Below are 14,701 nucleotides of genomic sequence, written 5' to 3'. Positions count from 1 at the left end.
ATGATAATAATGGTATTAATCAGAGTTCTGGGATGGTTTTACTGCTAGCCACCTGCTGGGAACAGTTCTTATGACACACCTGGGGCAGTGTGGCACAGTGCAAAGATACTGAAGCATCTGGAACTTCTGGGCCCAGTCAACCCTGGCTGGGCAAAGAACATTCTCTTGGAGTTTCTGTCCTTGTAAAGGAGGAAGTCAGAAGAGACACTCCCGATCTCTTTCCTCATTCCAACTGCAAATTCCCTCGGGCCTGGGGCAGCCCCTCCCCGGGGCAGACAAAGCCCCTTTTCTCATTTACCTTGCTTGGGCTTAGAAACACAATTAGTTGTGATAAATGACCAATGCCACCAAAAAAAAAAAAAAAAAAGAAAGAAAGAAAGAAAGAAAGTCCACGGAAGGGTGTAGACATATTTTCATTTCTTTATTAGAAAGAGGGCTCTACACCATAGCCACCTCTCTCTGTTACTTTACACATCTTTCTTTTCCCCTTAGAATACTGTACAGCGGACACAAAAAAATCCCAAGGCAGGAAAATACAAACTGGCATATTTAATCAAAACAAGATCATATGAAATAACAAGCCAAGTGAAATGTCTGTCAATGGTTTTAATTACAGTACAAACAATATAAATAAAGCATCACTGAGTCATTGTGAAACATAAAGTTGCTGAATGAGGTAATAGAAAACATCCAAAAAAAAAAAAAAAAAAAAAAAGCCTCAACCCATCTGTGGATAAGCCCACGCTGCCCTTCCACCTCTATACGCTGCTATTTACAGAAACAGAAAACCGGCTGTAAGGTGGGCTGGCCTTCCCTGCCCCTGCCTAGAAATGCATCTCAGTTGTCACCTTTGACCTGCTCCGGCTCCCCTTTAGGAAACACGCCCCTGTGGCAAGATGAGAACCAAATTTCAAGCTGGCAGAAGGGAAGAGTCAGGGCAGGAGAGTGGGCCAGACCTGCCCCTGGGACCCGTGCGACCCTCCCCTCTCCAGGCTGAGCCCAACAAAGGCCTCCCCAGTGCTCAGGTGCTGAGTGCTGAGAGGGGCTGCATCTGGAGAATGAGATGTATTTCAGACACAAAAAATCCAGCTGTGGGAGGGAAACTGATGCTTTTCAAGTCTGCAAGAAGGAATTATTTCTAACATTACAGTGCTGGGCCCTCTCCCCCGTTCTTAATGCCATGAAGCAGCTTCTAAATGCACACTTTGCCCATCCACCATGCAACTGCCCCGCCCCTCTCCAGTCACCTGTGCACCCTCAAAACAGCCGTGCCGAGAACCCTGCTGGGACCCTTGGGGCTGGGGAGGTCCCTCATGTGCCAACCTGAGCAGTGCGTGAGACCCACTCCCCAGACTGGCCCCTGGCTCACAACACCCTTGGAGCCTTCTCTGTTCTCCTACCCTGAGAACCCAGGCGGGAAATGCCTTTGCCCAGGGACCTCCAAGAATGTCAGGGGACACCCCAGGGCTGTGGTACTGGGCAGGGGCTGGGCTGCCTGCCAGTGTCTGCGTAAGGCCCATCAGGATTCCATGTGCCTGGACTGTCCTTCCTCAAGTCCAAAGGCCCCTGACATCCTCATGCACAGCTGCTGACTGAGTGGGCTTCCAGTGTCTTCTTTTTACCAGAGCTCTCCAAGCAGCTCAGGCATTAGCTTCCTGGGCCAGTGCAGACTGCTCGGCACCAGGGAGATGCAGGCAGATGAGGGTTTAATCTGATTTAGGGGCAGCTGTTCCCAACAGCTGGTGTGTTAAGGGGGTTTGCTCCACTGGGAAGATTCCCCAACGCACTCACGCCTTGTTTGGTTCCTTCCTTTCACCTGCATCTCAAGGCAAAGGCCATGCAATTCCCCCAGAGAGCATTCTAGATCAGTCCGACGTGGACTTCGACAAGGAGTCTCTATCATATGGTTTCACCATCCTCGGGTTGGGGGGTGCTCCCTACAGACGCCCTGTGCCAGGCCAAAATGAAAGCCAAGCCCTGAGCCAGCTCTCCCCACATTCATGAGGATATCCTGTTTCGGGCACAGGGAGTGGCCCAGCTTGGGTGTCCCAAGGCCGGAAGCCACAGCTGCCTGCTGGTCTCACTTAGCAGCCTTAGGCTTGAGCACTGGGGCTTTCAGAGCCCATGCAAGTCTCTGCCGGCCACTCCGGCCCCATCTGCCCATCTCCAGGCCCTGAGGCCCATCTGTAGCGGGTGAGGGCCTCAGACAAGAACAGTTCTACCAAACAGGTGCAAAACCCCAAACCAAGTGCTGTCGTTTTACACCAAAACCAGCACCTCATAGGGAAAGACAGTAAGAATGGGTTTTCAGATTTAGGTCTGCTTACTGCTACGGGGGTGGGTGTTTACTACACTGGTGAACTTAAATACTTTCTCATACAACTCACAGGTTTAAAAAAACTTGTTGGTTTCACAGACTCCCTTTCCAGAATCACCTGCCAACGCAGACGTGTGATGCGAAGAAAGCCGCAGACACACCGATTACATGGGGCGGCAGGGGGTGGGGCATTCATATTTCAACAGCCTATTTAAGGGCAGTATTTCTTCTCTAAGGGGAAGAAAGTTTGTGTTTTTGAAACAGCAAATATCTCAGTACATATGTCTTCCTCCATGGAGAGGGGAGGGGTCTGCCATAGGGGCTGCTGTCTCATCACAGACGGGGCACTGGTCACTTCTCTCTAATCACAGACAGCGCAGCATCCCAGGGGCCAGCGATCAGGATCACTCCCTCGCTGTGTCGGAAGGACCAGTCTGAGGACTGTGTCTTAGTGACCCAGCTACTCCAAGGAGATACACCTGCGCCCCTTCTGTCTCCCACATAATGGGAGCAAAGCTGACATTTCGCTGAAAAGCAGCCTAACGTGTGTGGTGAAATGACAGAGGGCCCGTCCCCACAGGGCACACAGCAGGGCTGGGGCAGATCTGTCCACTGGGCAGGGCAGGGGGGTCTCCTGGCCCCACTATCACCTGGGCGTGCTGGCCTGGCCTGGGGGGACGGGGGCGGCATTAAAGCCGTGTGACCACAAGGGCTCCCTGAAGAAAGCCACTCAGAAATCCAAGTGTGAGCCTCGGAAAGGTGGAGAATGCACGCGTTGATGCCAAAGGCCCTTATTTACCTTTTTGGGGAAGGATGAGGGTGACAATCATTCAAGATGTGACTTCACAACACGTGAAACCCCCATCTGAGGCGGCGGTTGGAAATAAATTACATTTCCTTTGAAGGAAAGCTGTGTGTCTCCAGCACTTTTCTATCAGAACTCCTTCCTGACTGCTTTTTAATTTGTTTGCTTGAAGGCCATAAATACAACCCCAGGGAGTTCTAGAAAAGTCTCAACGACCTTGTGCAGGAGGTGAGGGACGGAAGCAGAGCACAGCCGTGCGGGGAGAGAAGCGGCCCCTCCGGAGGTTTGGGGTTTGCTTTCCAAACACCTTTGCCTCCTGAGTGGTTGCTGAGGCCTGATTATACCCCATCTCAGGGGAAGCTACATCGTTGCCAGGTTTCCCACCTCCCAGGGCAGGAATATGGATTTCTCCTCATTTCCAGAACATCCTAAGTGCAGGGAGGAAGAGTTGGCATCGTGGGCACCACGGGGACCCAGGGCGCCTACGGCACATTGCATGCTGCAGGCTGAGCAGGTCTCTCTTGTGGGGTAAGATGAGTCCACCAAGTTCAAGCACAAAACACACTGGGAGCCTGGGGACGGGGAGAGAGGGACGGCCTGCAGCCAAGCACGGTGACCCGGGGTGCTCTCCAGCAAGCTCCGATCTCAGACAGGAGGAGGAGGGGAGGCCCAATGCACGCGTGAGTCACGCAGCTCACGGCAAGGGGAAGGTGGCATCTGAAGGGAGGGACGCTGTCCACGCCGACACCACCTCAACAGGCTGTGGGGGAGAGCGAAGGGTCGTCTTGGCCCTGACCAGCACCGGCGAACAGCACGAGGGCAGAACTCAGCCCCTTCCTCGCCTCTAGAAAATCAACTTCAGACTACAAAGTGGAATATCCATGTTGAGAAAAGTGGGCAGGTTCCAGAGAGGCTCTCAGGGAGCAAGGGATGCTGTTCCCCGCCATGTGGAGGGCCAGGGCAGGGCACTGGCAGGCTGAGAGAGGAGGGCCCCGGGCTCTACTGGAGGCGCTTGGCAAACATGCCCGTCACGGCCTCCCCTGGGTGCAGGCTGGAGGACAGTGTCAGCCACGGGCAGGTCTCCTGGCGTGTGTGCCGGCTTTGGTCCCATCAGTGTTTCTGTTCTTAACAAGTGCTCCGGTCTCCCCAGCATCCCCTGGCCAGGTGTGAGGCTGGCATTTATCACACGGGTTTGAAACCTCACTGCACCCTGCAACTTTCACAGATGAGGAACAAGAGCTCAGGAAGCTGGGTGCCTGTCCAGAGCTGTGCGGGAATCCTCTGGAGGGATGGCAGGGCCGGCTGAGTCTAGGGGTCCGGCTTTTTCATCAGACCATGTTTCTCCCTAACAAGGTTAGCAGCAGCTCCTATGCAGACATAGGGAATGACCTCCAATGTGCAGATGTCACAAAAACAGGAAGACTGGTATCTACACTGGATGACAGAGGCCGAACCATGCAGACCTCATCAGGCTGGGCCAAGTCTCAGAAGAGGGAGTTTCAACGCAAGGCCCTTGTGCTGAAAAGCCACTGCCCAGAACTGGCTTGTGGACTAGGGGCCCTGCAGGAAATGCAGTTCAGTAAGATCCCGCTCTCTCCTGCGTCTGAGAACCCTGCGATTGGCGAGCGACCTGCCGCCTTCGCCCTCCTTTCCGGTGCATATACATTGTGCACACACTTGGGAGATAGGACACTGCACCTGGTTTTGGGGCAAATGACTCAGAAATTTGTCACTTGCTCGCCCTTGGGCTGCTCATTTCCTGGGATGAAACAGAGAGAAGGACCAGGGACAGGACTGGGGTGCTGGGTGGGGCAAACCACTTGTCTGCCCCAGCACCTCAGGTCAGAATCAGAGTCCTGTCCCTGCGGGATGTTCCTGCTGCAGCCAGGTCTGCACCACGCCCCTCCACTCCCCTCCAAGTTCAGTCTCTGTGAAGCTGAACGTCGGGGTGCAGACGTGTCCAGATCACCCACAGGGCTACACAGGCCGCTCGTGTGCCTCCCCCAGCTGGCTGTTTCTCGTCAAGGCAGAGTTTTAATTCTGAACAGGAAAGGGGAGGTGGATCCTGCAGTGGTGATCTGTCATCATCACGTCACAGAACTGAACATGGAAATGAACAACAAAAACTCAACTCCCTTCTCAAACACGTTACTCCTAACTCTGCCCTCGGTCCTTGCCTCTCCCAGCCTTGGTGGTAATTAGCTTGAAAGTGGGAACAAGAGTGTGGTCAGCAAAAAAAGGGCTTTGGTTAGACACCGAAATACAAACAGATTAGCCAGCTGTCTTCTTTATTTGGAAAGACCCTTGAAACTGCCTTTCCTTTTGCTACTAAAACTCGGGCCCTAGCAGGCGGCTGCTCGTGGAGCAGATGGACGTCGCTGAGAATGGCAGGGGAGGGGCTGTGTTTTCTGAGGGGGAGTCATGGCGGCCCGTGCTGGGGACCAGGAAGGGAAAGAGCCAATCTAGCATTCAGGTTGTGGAAGGCAAAGTGAAACAAGAAGTCATTTGGGAAAATATTATATTATAAACACATAGAATAATATGTACACAGTCATATACATCCCAAAGAGAAGCCTCAAGGAGTTCCGTTTCTTCTCAAAAGAAGCTTCACTATGATAAAGCATTCCTATAGTGGGAATTCACTACAATGAAATAATTTAACAATTTCATTTATGCTATATTTGTGTCCACTACAGAGTCTACGGTGAAGGCTGTGTGGAGCGAGTGTGTCTAGTGGATTCGAACACCAACGCGCTCTTCAAAAATAGGCAATGACCTTTTTTTCTTTTCTATTCACATTTACAATAGCTACACAGTGATGAAACGCAGACTGAAAAATCAAATGGCAGGACGATGGGACTGTCGTCAAAGTTCTCAGACTTGTGGCTGCTGCACCTGTTATCCTTTTGGATACGAGTGAGCTCCACTTAGCTTCGTTAAGATTAGAAATTTCCATGAAACACTTACCCACATATAAATTATGTGTAAAGCTTTATTTCTTCCCCACCTACTTTAATTTTTTTTAAAAAGTGAAAGAAGAGGAAAAACTCTTATAAAATATAAGGTTTAATATATGAGAGCAAGGAACACCCCGGAGGCTGCCAGCACGTGCGGCTTTGTGTTTCTGTGCTACAGGATTCTAGTGTCCTCATCTTCCATCGTGACAACCCTTCTCCCCGAGTCACACTGCCAATGGGCTCTGGGCAAAGCCGCCCCGTTTGCTTTTAATCTAAGGGATGCTGTGGTTTGGCTGACTACGTATGACTACCACCACGGAAGGCGGCGGACGTCTGAAGCGGCCAGATACCGCGACGATGGAAATCAGGCGAGGTACTAGCATGGAGGGCCGGGCTGCCGGGTCAAGGTTGCCTGGGTTCTCAGGAGCCAGTCTGTGCCACAGAACCATCAGCAGCTGCCTTCCGTAAGGCACCTCGGTCTGGCATTCGGAAAACCACCCCGTCTTGCCAGAGCCCCTTGGTCTTGGTTAGCAAAAGCCGTATCTGATCTACATCATGCTTTCAATCATGAGAAACCACATTCCTTCTTTCTCCTTTCTAATATACTTCAGTGTGTCTTTTTTTTTCTTTCTCAATTTTAATAAGCAAATTGTACCACCGTCTTATTCTGAGATGCTCCTTTTTAAAAGCTGTAGATCACATTAATGGAAGTGTTTACTGCTGGGAATATTTTCCATGTACAATGATCTGTAACCCTCTTATCTCAACTAGTTGCACATTACTAGTTCACATCCAGTTCAATTTATAAATTAAGAGAGGTGCCATTTGTCTGTACAAAAATCAATGCATATTTATGAACTTCTTTTATTCAAATATATTTTCACACATCTTATCTAAATACATAATACAGAAGCCTGTGTGACTTGGGCAATGTGGCCCAGGAGGGCCTGAGACTAACACATCCACCTCGGCAAAAGGACATAAAATCTCTCTTACGGTCGGAAAAAATAGCCTTTTGTGTATTTACTTAGTTTACGAAATATACTCGAAATGCTACTGTTAGCTGAATTTGTGATTTCCTTTTGAATTTCTGAGTTATTCTTATTTATTTTTCCCATTTTGTTTTTGCACCAAGGAGATCGCAGTCAAATAATACTCAGCGACTGATTTCCTCTCTTTGGACTGAAAAATTAAACAGATACTAAATTATGACAGTGAATTTAGAAAGGAGGGCTCCAAGGGCTTGAAAGAACATGTCTGGGATAATATGATGCTTCTAAGAGTATTGCAATCACATCGTGGCAATCACCGGAGCGTGCCACGTAACTACCTCCTCGGCTAATATGCTTTCTTCTCGGTGATGACTAATCATGTTCTATTAAACAGCAGTAATGCTGGAAGAACTCAACTATACAAGTGTAATGAAGCCAGTATTCTCCCTGGACAGATTAGCTACAACTGATTTGACACATACCATCATAGGGGCTTCAAACCTGACAAACTGTGTGCTTGCTTCTGATTTATGCCGTCAAGCTCCTCAGAGAAGAGATGGAATCCAAGTGTTCCGTTTGCTAGAGGTGAAATGTACTATGTGCTTAACTGCCAGTTAACGAAAGTTGCCCCTTCTCCTTGTTCCTCGCCTCCCCTCCCCCTCACGTCCCCGTCCCTTGTGCCACCAGGACAAGGGTCCTGCGCCGTGTGCTATCGTCAAAGGGCCGAGGCCCGTCGCTCTCTCCTGTTTGTGGTTTAGGGGAGTTTATGAAAAGGAGCCACTTCTGCAGTCTCCCGGCCGCCTCTTTGCCCCTTGAGGATGTCCAGGTTTTGTGATTTTGTTTGGGGTGACAGTGGGTGGGCGGGAGGGAGGCGGCCACCAGGAAGAGGGAGGGGATGCGACGGGACTCACGTGCTGCGAATTCCGAGCGAGTATGCGGCAAGGCTGCCGCGTCCCGGGTGTGGCGAGCAGGTGGGCACGGCTGTTCCTCAGATGATGGTGGGCACCCTCCCGCTGCTGTTGTTCCGGTTATTGTTTCTCCTGGACAGGTTGGGAGTGGCCATGAGCACGAAGCGTTCGTCGGGGCAGCCGTACTGCAGCAGCACGTCGATGCACTCCTGGCTGGAGGCCTGCCGGGCGTAGGCCAGCGCTGTGTTCCCGTGGGCATCTCGGGCCATGACGTCCACCCCATACTGCGGAGGTAACGGAGCCCACATTAGTATCCCGGGGGATGTGATGGAAGGAGGGGGCAGAGACGCTTTCTCACAGCCCTTGTGCGTGGCTTGTGCTTGGACAGCGGGGCCAGCTACAGAACTGGCTGGCACAGCCTGCACCCGTGGCCAGCGGATTCTTTTAAGGAAAGAACGTGTCTTCTTTTCAACTGAAAGGCCCCTCCTTTGTGCGACATTAAGGAATCAAAGATAACTTTAGTTTTGCTGTTTCTATTTTGACTTTCCAACTGCACAAAGAAAAACAAGATCACTGTTTTGATCTCAGAATTTTCATTATAAGAAATATATAAATAACACATAAGAGCTCAAGAAGAAAAAAAAATCACCCATAATCTTGCTATTCAGAGATAACCTTTGTCAATTAGTGGATTTCCTTCCAATGGGTTTTCTTTGAATCTAAATGTGTATGTGCCTAATTGAAATAAGACAATACAAATAATTTGTATTGTTTTTCATTTTTTATTGATCACTATACTGTGATCATTTTCTTACATCATTAAACATTACTCAGAGGCCGGGCGCGGTGGCTCACGCCTGCAATCCCAGCACTTTGGGAGGTTGAGGTGGGCGGATCACGAGGTCAGGAGATAGAGACCATCCTGGCTAACTCGGTGAAACCCCGTCTCTACTAAAAATACAAAAAATTAGCCGGGCGTGGTGGCAGGTGTCTGTAGTCCCAGCTACTCAGGAGGCTGAGGCAGGAGAACGGTGTGAACCCAGAAGGCGGAGCTTAAGTGAGCCGAGATCGCGTCACTGCACTCCAGCCTGGGCAACAGAGTGAGACTCCGTCTCAAAAAAAAAAAAGAAAAACAACAAAAAACACTACTCAGAAGCACGACACAAGCTGTGTGCAGTGGCTCACTGCAGCCCAGGAGTTCAAGATTAGCCTGAGCAATATAGGGAGATCCTGTCTCTAGAAAAAAACACGTTTTTTAAAAACTAGCTGGGCATGGTGGCATGTGCCTGTGGACCTAGCTACACAGGAGGCTGAGGTGGGAGGGTCACTTGAGCCTAGGAGGCAGAGGCTGCCGTGGGCCGAGATCACACCACTGTACTGTAGCCTGGGCAACAGAGTGAGACCCTGTCTCCCCACCCCACAAATAGCATGACACAGGCAAGTCATACAATATTCCACCACAGGAACAGAATTCAGAACTCTCCCCTCAACCGTGCACACTCTGTAAAAATTGTCACTGGAGCTGGGTGCGGTGGCTCAATCCTGTAATCCCAGCACTTTGGGAGGCTGAGGTGGGAGGATCACGAGGTCAGGAGTTTGAGACCAGCCTGACCAACATGGTGAAACTCCGTCTCTACTAAAAATACAAAAGTTATCTGGGCTTGGTGGTGTATGCTTGTAATCCCAGCTAGTCAGGAGGCTGAGGCAGGAGAATTGTGTGAACTCAGGAGACGGAGGTTTCAGTGAGCTGAGATCGTGCCACCGCACTCCAGCCTGGGTGACAGAGTGAGACTCCATCTCAAAAATAAATAAATAAATAAATAAATGAAAATAAATAAAAAATTGTCACTGGAAGAAACAGTACCCGGATGTATGTCCTCACACAGAATCTTTCTCAGGGCTAAAGTACACAACATTTTTAAGCTTTTTGCTCATGAAAAAGAGTGAATTCACTTCCACTTCTGCCAACGCACAATGTGTGGGAGTCTGAGGCCACTCAACAGCATGGAACCAGCGCCATCAAAGGAATTTTTGCTCAGTTGGAGGAGGAAACATGGCCTGTAATTTATAACTGTGTCCTCTGCTCCCACCACCAATTCGTATGTTTAAGTCCTAACACCCAGTACTTTCGCATGTGACTGTATTTGGAGATAGAGCCTTTATGGTGGTATATGAGCTTAAATGAGGTCACAATAGGGTTAGTATTTGTATGAGAAGAGGAAGAGGCTGTGCTGGGAGGCTGATACCTGTAATCTCAACACTTCGGGAGGCTGAGGTGAGAGGACTGCTTAAAGCCAGGAGTTCAAAACCCATGGGCAATATGGTAAGAACCTAACTCTACAAAAATTAAAAAAAAATTTGCCATTCATGTAGGTGCATGCCTGTGGTCCCAACTACTTGGCAGGCTGGCGGGGGATTGCTTGAGCCCAGGAGTTCGAGGTTACAGTGGGCTATGATTGTGCCACTGCACTCTAGCCTGGACAGCAGAGCAAGACTTTGTCCCAGAAAGGAGGAGGGGAGGGTGGAAAGGAAAGATCTCCTAGGAGCAAGTGCAGAGGAAAGGACCTGTGAGAACACAGGGAGAGGGCGGCCATCTACCAGCCACGAGAGGCCTCACCAGGAACCATCCCTGCCGGGCCTTTGATCTTGTACTTCCAGCCTCCAGAACTGTGAGAAAATAAATGTCTGTTGTTGAAGCACCTGTCTGTGGTATTTTGTTATGGCAGCCCTAGCACACTACACACAACTCTTATTTAATTTGCATTACATCACATGTATGACTAATGAGTAAACGGTAATATCTTTGATTTTGGTGTAGTGTCTGTATATCTCATCTCATTCTCCAACTGCACCCATCAAAAAAGTCAGATTAAGGCCAGGTGCGGTGGGTCATGCCTGTAATCCCAGCACTCTGGGAGGCTGAGGTGGGTGGATCACGAGGTCAGGAGTTCGAGACCAGTCTGACCAACCTGGTGAAACCCCGTCTCTACTAAAAATATAAAAATAGGCCGGGCGTGGTGGCTCACGCTTGTAATCCCAGCACTTTGGGAGGCCGAGGTGGGCGGATCACAAGGTCAGGAGATCAAGACCACGGTGAAACCCCGTCTCTACTAAAAATACAAAAAAAAATTAGCCGGGCGCGGTGGCGGGCGCCTGTAGTCCCAGCTACTCAGGAGGCTGAGGCAGGAGAATGGCGAGAACCTGGGAGGCAGAGCTTGCAGTGAGCCGAGATCGTGCCACTGCACTCCAGCCTGGGCGACAGAGCGAGACTCCGTCTCAAAAAAAAAAAAAAAAAAAAAAAAAAAAAAAAAAAAAAATTAGCTGGGTGTGGTGGCGGGTGCCTGTAATCCCAGCTACTCAGGGGGCTGAGGCAGAAGAATCGCTTGAACCTGGGAGGTGGATGTTGCAGTGAGCTGAGATCGCACAACTGCACTCCAGCCTGGGCGACAGAGCGAGACTCTGTCTCAAAAAAACAAAAAAAAAGTTAGATCAAAAACATGCAGAAGCCTGCAGCACTCCACACGTGCGGCTGTAGAACGTTGCTGCCCTGCGGGACTGACCCATCCTGCCCTGCGAGTGGAGACAGAAGAGCCTCCAGCTGGGTGTCCCACCTCTGGGTGCCGTCCCCACTTCTGGGCACACGCTTGCCTTCCCTAGCTGGGGAGCCTCCCTGCAGGTGGAGCCTGCCTCTGGTGGGGACCTGCCTCGGCTGAAGCCCCAGGGGTCCACGGGCAGCCCCTAGGTGGGCACGGCTTCTCAGATGTAGCTCCCGCATGGCACAGGCAAGGCCTCTCTGCTCAACCACTTTATCCTTCTCTTTTACTCATTCAAGCATTGTGCCACATGCTTCAACAGGAATGTACAGAATACTTTTCCCCAGTAGAAATTCATCAGAATGGTTCAAAAGAAGCCCTCTGACAAACTCCTGCCACATCAGACCTCAAAGTTGAGGGTCCAGTATTTCTCTGTTAAGTGAGTAAAAACACCAAAGGTTTGGAAATGGGGAAACCCTACAAGTCATCCTGTTAATACACCGCCTTCTCTCTAGAAGATGATGGAAATGAAAAAGAGGGACACCACCAACCCTCCCTGACAAGGGGCAATTACAAGGTGGCAATTTTCAGAAACTGACAAGTACTGTACAAGGAGGACCGACTGTGTCTGTATAAGGCCCTCTGTTCTTCAATCGGAGTTTCCCATTAGGAACTGTTCCCACTTGCGGACAAAGAACAACAGCCTTCTGCCAGAAAGATGCCCATGGAAGCAGAACAAAGCAGACAGTGCCCCCTGTGGCCTCGTCCTCTGCCAGGGGTGCCGACCACCTACCCAGATCAGGAGCTGTGCCAGGACCACATTCCCCTTGCGGCAGGCCAGATGCAGCGCCGTGCGGCCGTCTCCCTCCCCGCAGGTCTCGTTCACCTCGTCCCGGGAGCCGTGTGCCAGCAGCAGGATGGCCGTCCGCAGGTCCTCGTCGGCGGTGGCCCGCAGCAGGTGCTGGCCCAGGGACAGCTCCGTGCAGGGTAGTGGGGCCAGGAAGAGCTTCTGCTCGTACTTGGCACGGATCCACCGTTCCTTCTCTTCCCTGCAAAGAGCCACCAGACAGGTGCGGTCACGATCAGGCCCGAGAACACAGGCTGCAAGCACCCGCCCCATGTGGTCGGGAGGAGCCGAGAGGGAAGTGAAGTCACAGAAAGCAAAGGTCCTCACTCGGCACAAAGCTCCCTGGAGGAAAGGTTTATCCACCTTCACAAAACAGTATCCTCACCAGCAGCATCAGCCCAGAAATGCAGGTTCTCAGGTCACGCCCCAGACCCCCTGAATCCGAACCTCTAGGAGTGTTTTAACAAGCCCTGCAGGGGATTCCAATGGGCCCAAGGTGTGAGAGCCGCTGATCTCAGGCTCATACGCTGTCTTGGTGCTCTTTGTTTCTGTCACTTTTAGTGCAGAATCTGTCCTTGGAAAGAAAACTATCAAGTGATCAGTGGCTCTCACACGCCGACACACAGGGGAAGCCACCCTACTGCCTGGGACCGGCACGATGGAAGCAAGGTCTCCGGGGCCGAGAGCTGTTTTACTGTAAGCAGGGCTGTAGTCAGGACTATAGGACACTTGGCTGAAGCTGGGGGGTGGGGGAACGGGACAGCCAGTGTGCTCCCCACACCTGGGGGTGCCCATGTGGTCTTAGCTCCAAACTCCGAAATAGGGTGTGTGTGTGTGTGGACTCCCCAGGTTTTCTAAACCCTTTCAGCTGAAGAAAACATGGCAACAGACTCAAGCAGGAGAGGGTAGACTCCAATGAGGAGGTTTAGAAGGGAGATGCAGCTTTTGGAATCTCCAGATACTTGGGAAACGCTTAAGTGGAAAGGACAGAATGTCAGGAATTCCTTAAATGACAAAGAACGGTTGGGTGTTCTGAGGGAAACTGTTCCAGGGTCTGGGAAACAGGCAAGTAGCTCCCAGAAGCCAGAGCTGAGCCCAGAGGCAGAGGAGAGAACGAAGCTGGGGAGGGGGTGCATGGGGTCGGTGGTGTGGGGAGCAGATGATGCTGGTGCCTGCCCACCCCCAGCATCACAACCTGGCTAAGATGGGGCTGCCTGAGCTGGCCAGTGTAATACGTGGTGGTCTTCTCCTGGGGGGTCTACAGAGGATGGGGACCCTGCTACCCATCTGTGGGGAGGGCTGAGAAGGAGAGGACAGGACGAGATGAGAAGCTCAAGAAATAGAAGAGGAAACCGACAGTAAGACATGTTGACGTTGACCCAAAGGAAGGACCCCAGGCGAGCAGCTCCTGTCCTCTGGCTACTCACGATGGTTTCTGGTTTCTTAAAAAAGAGTGTTAAGAGATACTGAAAACTCAAGACTCTGTAGCACTGCTAGAGGGGGGAAAAAAGGTGGGGCGGTGGGGGACAAGAAATTTACAAAGAACAATGTGAGATTTTACAAGCAGCTCTTGAAATTTTACAAGGATCCCAGGAGCAGAGCCCAGCCAGGGAAGTGCTCCCTGCCTGCCTTTTTGATGAGTATGACAAAGAAAAGAGGCCGGATGCAGTGGCTCACGCCTGTAATCCCAGCACTTTGGGAGGCCGAGGTGGGTGGATCACCTGAGGTCAGGAGTTTGAGACCAGCTTGGCCAACATGGTGAAACCCTGTCTCTACAAAAAATACAAAAATTAGCCGGTGTGGTGGCAGGTGTCTGTAATCCCAGCTACTCGGGAGGCCGAGGTAGGAGAATCGCTTGAACCCGGGAGGCAGAGGTTGCAGTGAGCCAAGACTGCACCACTGCACTCCAACCTGGGTGACAGAATGAGACCCTGTCTCAAAAAAAAAAAAAAAAAAAAAAAAAAAGTAAGAAAAAGGAAAGAAAAGCCCTACATGTAAGAAGGCACTGCAGTTACCCACAGAGACTTTAATAACGCGCTGATTCACAATTGCCCTCTCCAAAATTCAGGTTTCTCCAGGGGAATAATCAGAGTACACAGCTACAAACGACACGGAGAAATCACTCAGGGCCTCCGCGAAAGTCTAGAAAGAAAACTCATTACCCATGACATTTCTGCTTCCGAAGTACAGAGGAAAGGCCTTGTTTACACCTTTTACCCGTGTTTACATTGCACCTAGTGATCTAGTGTCGGGTTAGCCCTAATCTGTTTTTAAATACTTAGGCAAACAAATTCTTCCAGGAGTAAATCTGGATTAGTTTTGCTTCACTTCCTGGTACATGG

At 50.8% G+C, this 14,701-nt stretch overlaps 1 protein-coding gene across 13 annotated transcripts in view; it reads right to left on the bottom strand.

The window, feature by feature from the left end:
- Nucleotides 1–400: 400 nt before the first annotated feature.
- LOC105473862 (ArfGAP with GTPase domain, ankyrin repeat and PH domain 1) overlaps nt 401–14,701 on the bottom strand; it is a 644,177-nt gene continuing 629,876 nt past the window's right edge. For all 13 annotated transcript variants that reach the window (XM_071073619.1, XM_071073622.1, XM_071073625.1 and 10 more), the window contains 2 exons: nt 12,306–12,561; nt 401–8,263 (listed from right to left, as the gene is read on the bottom strand). In XM_071073619.1, coding sequence (XP_070929720.1) covers nt 8,060–8,263; nt 12,306–12,561 — 460 coding nt within the window. In that variant the 3' untranslated portion in view covers nt 401–8,059. The remainder of the gene's footprint in view (nt 8,264–12,305; nt 12,562–14,701) is intronic.

Source organism: Macaca nemestrina, chromosome 11, assembly GCF_043159975.1.
Source record: "Macaca nemestrina isolate mMacNem1 chromosome 11, mMacNem.hap1, whole genome shotgun sequence".
NCBI classification, from domain to species: domain Eukaryota; kingdom Metazoa; phylum Chordata; class Mammalia; order Primates; family Cercopithecidae; genus Macaca; species Macaca nemestrina.
This window is presented reverse-complemented; position numbering and strand designations above follow the sequence as displayed.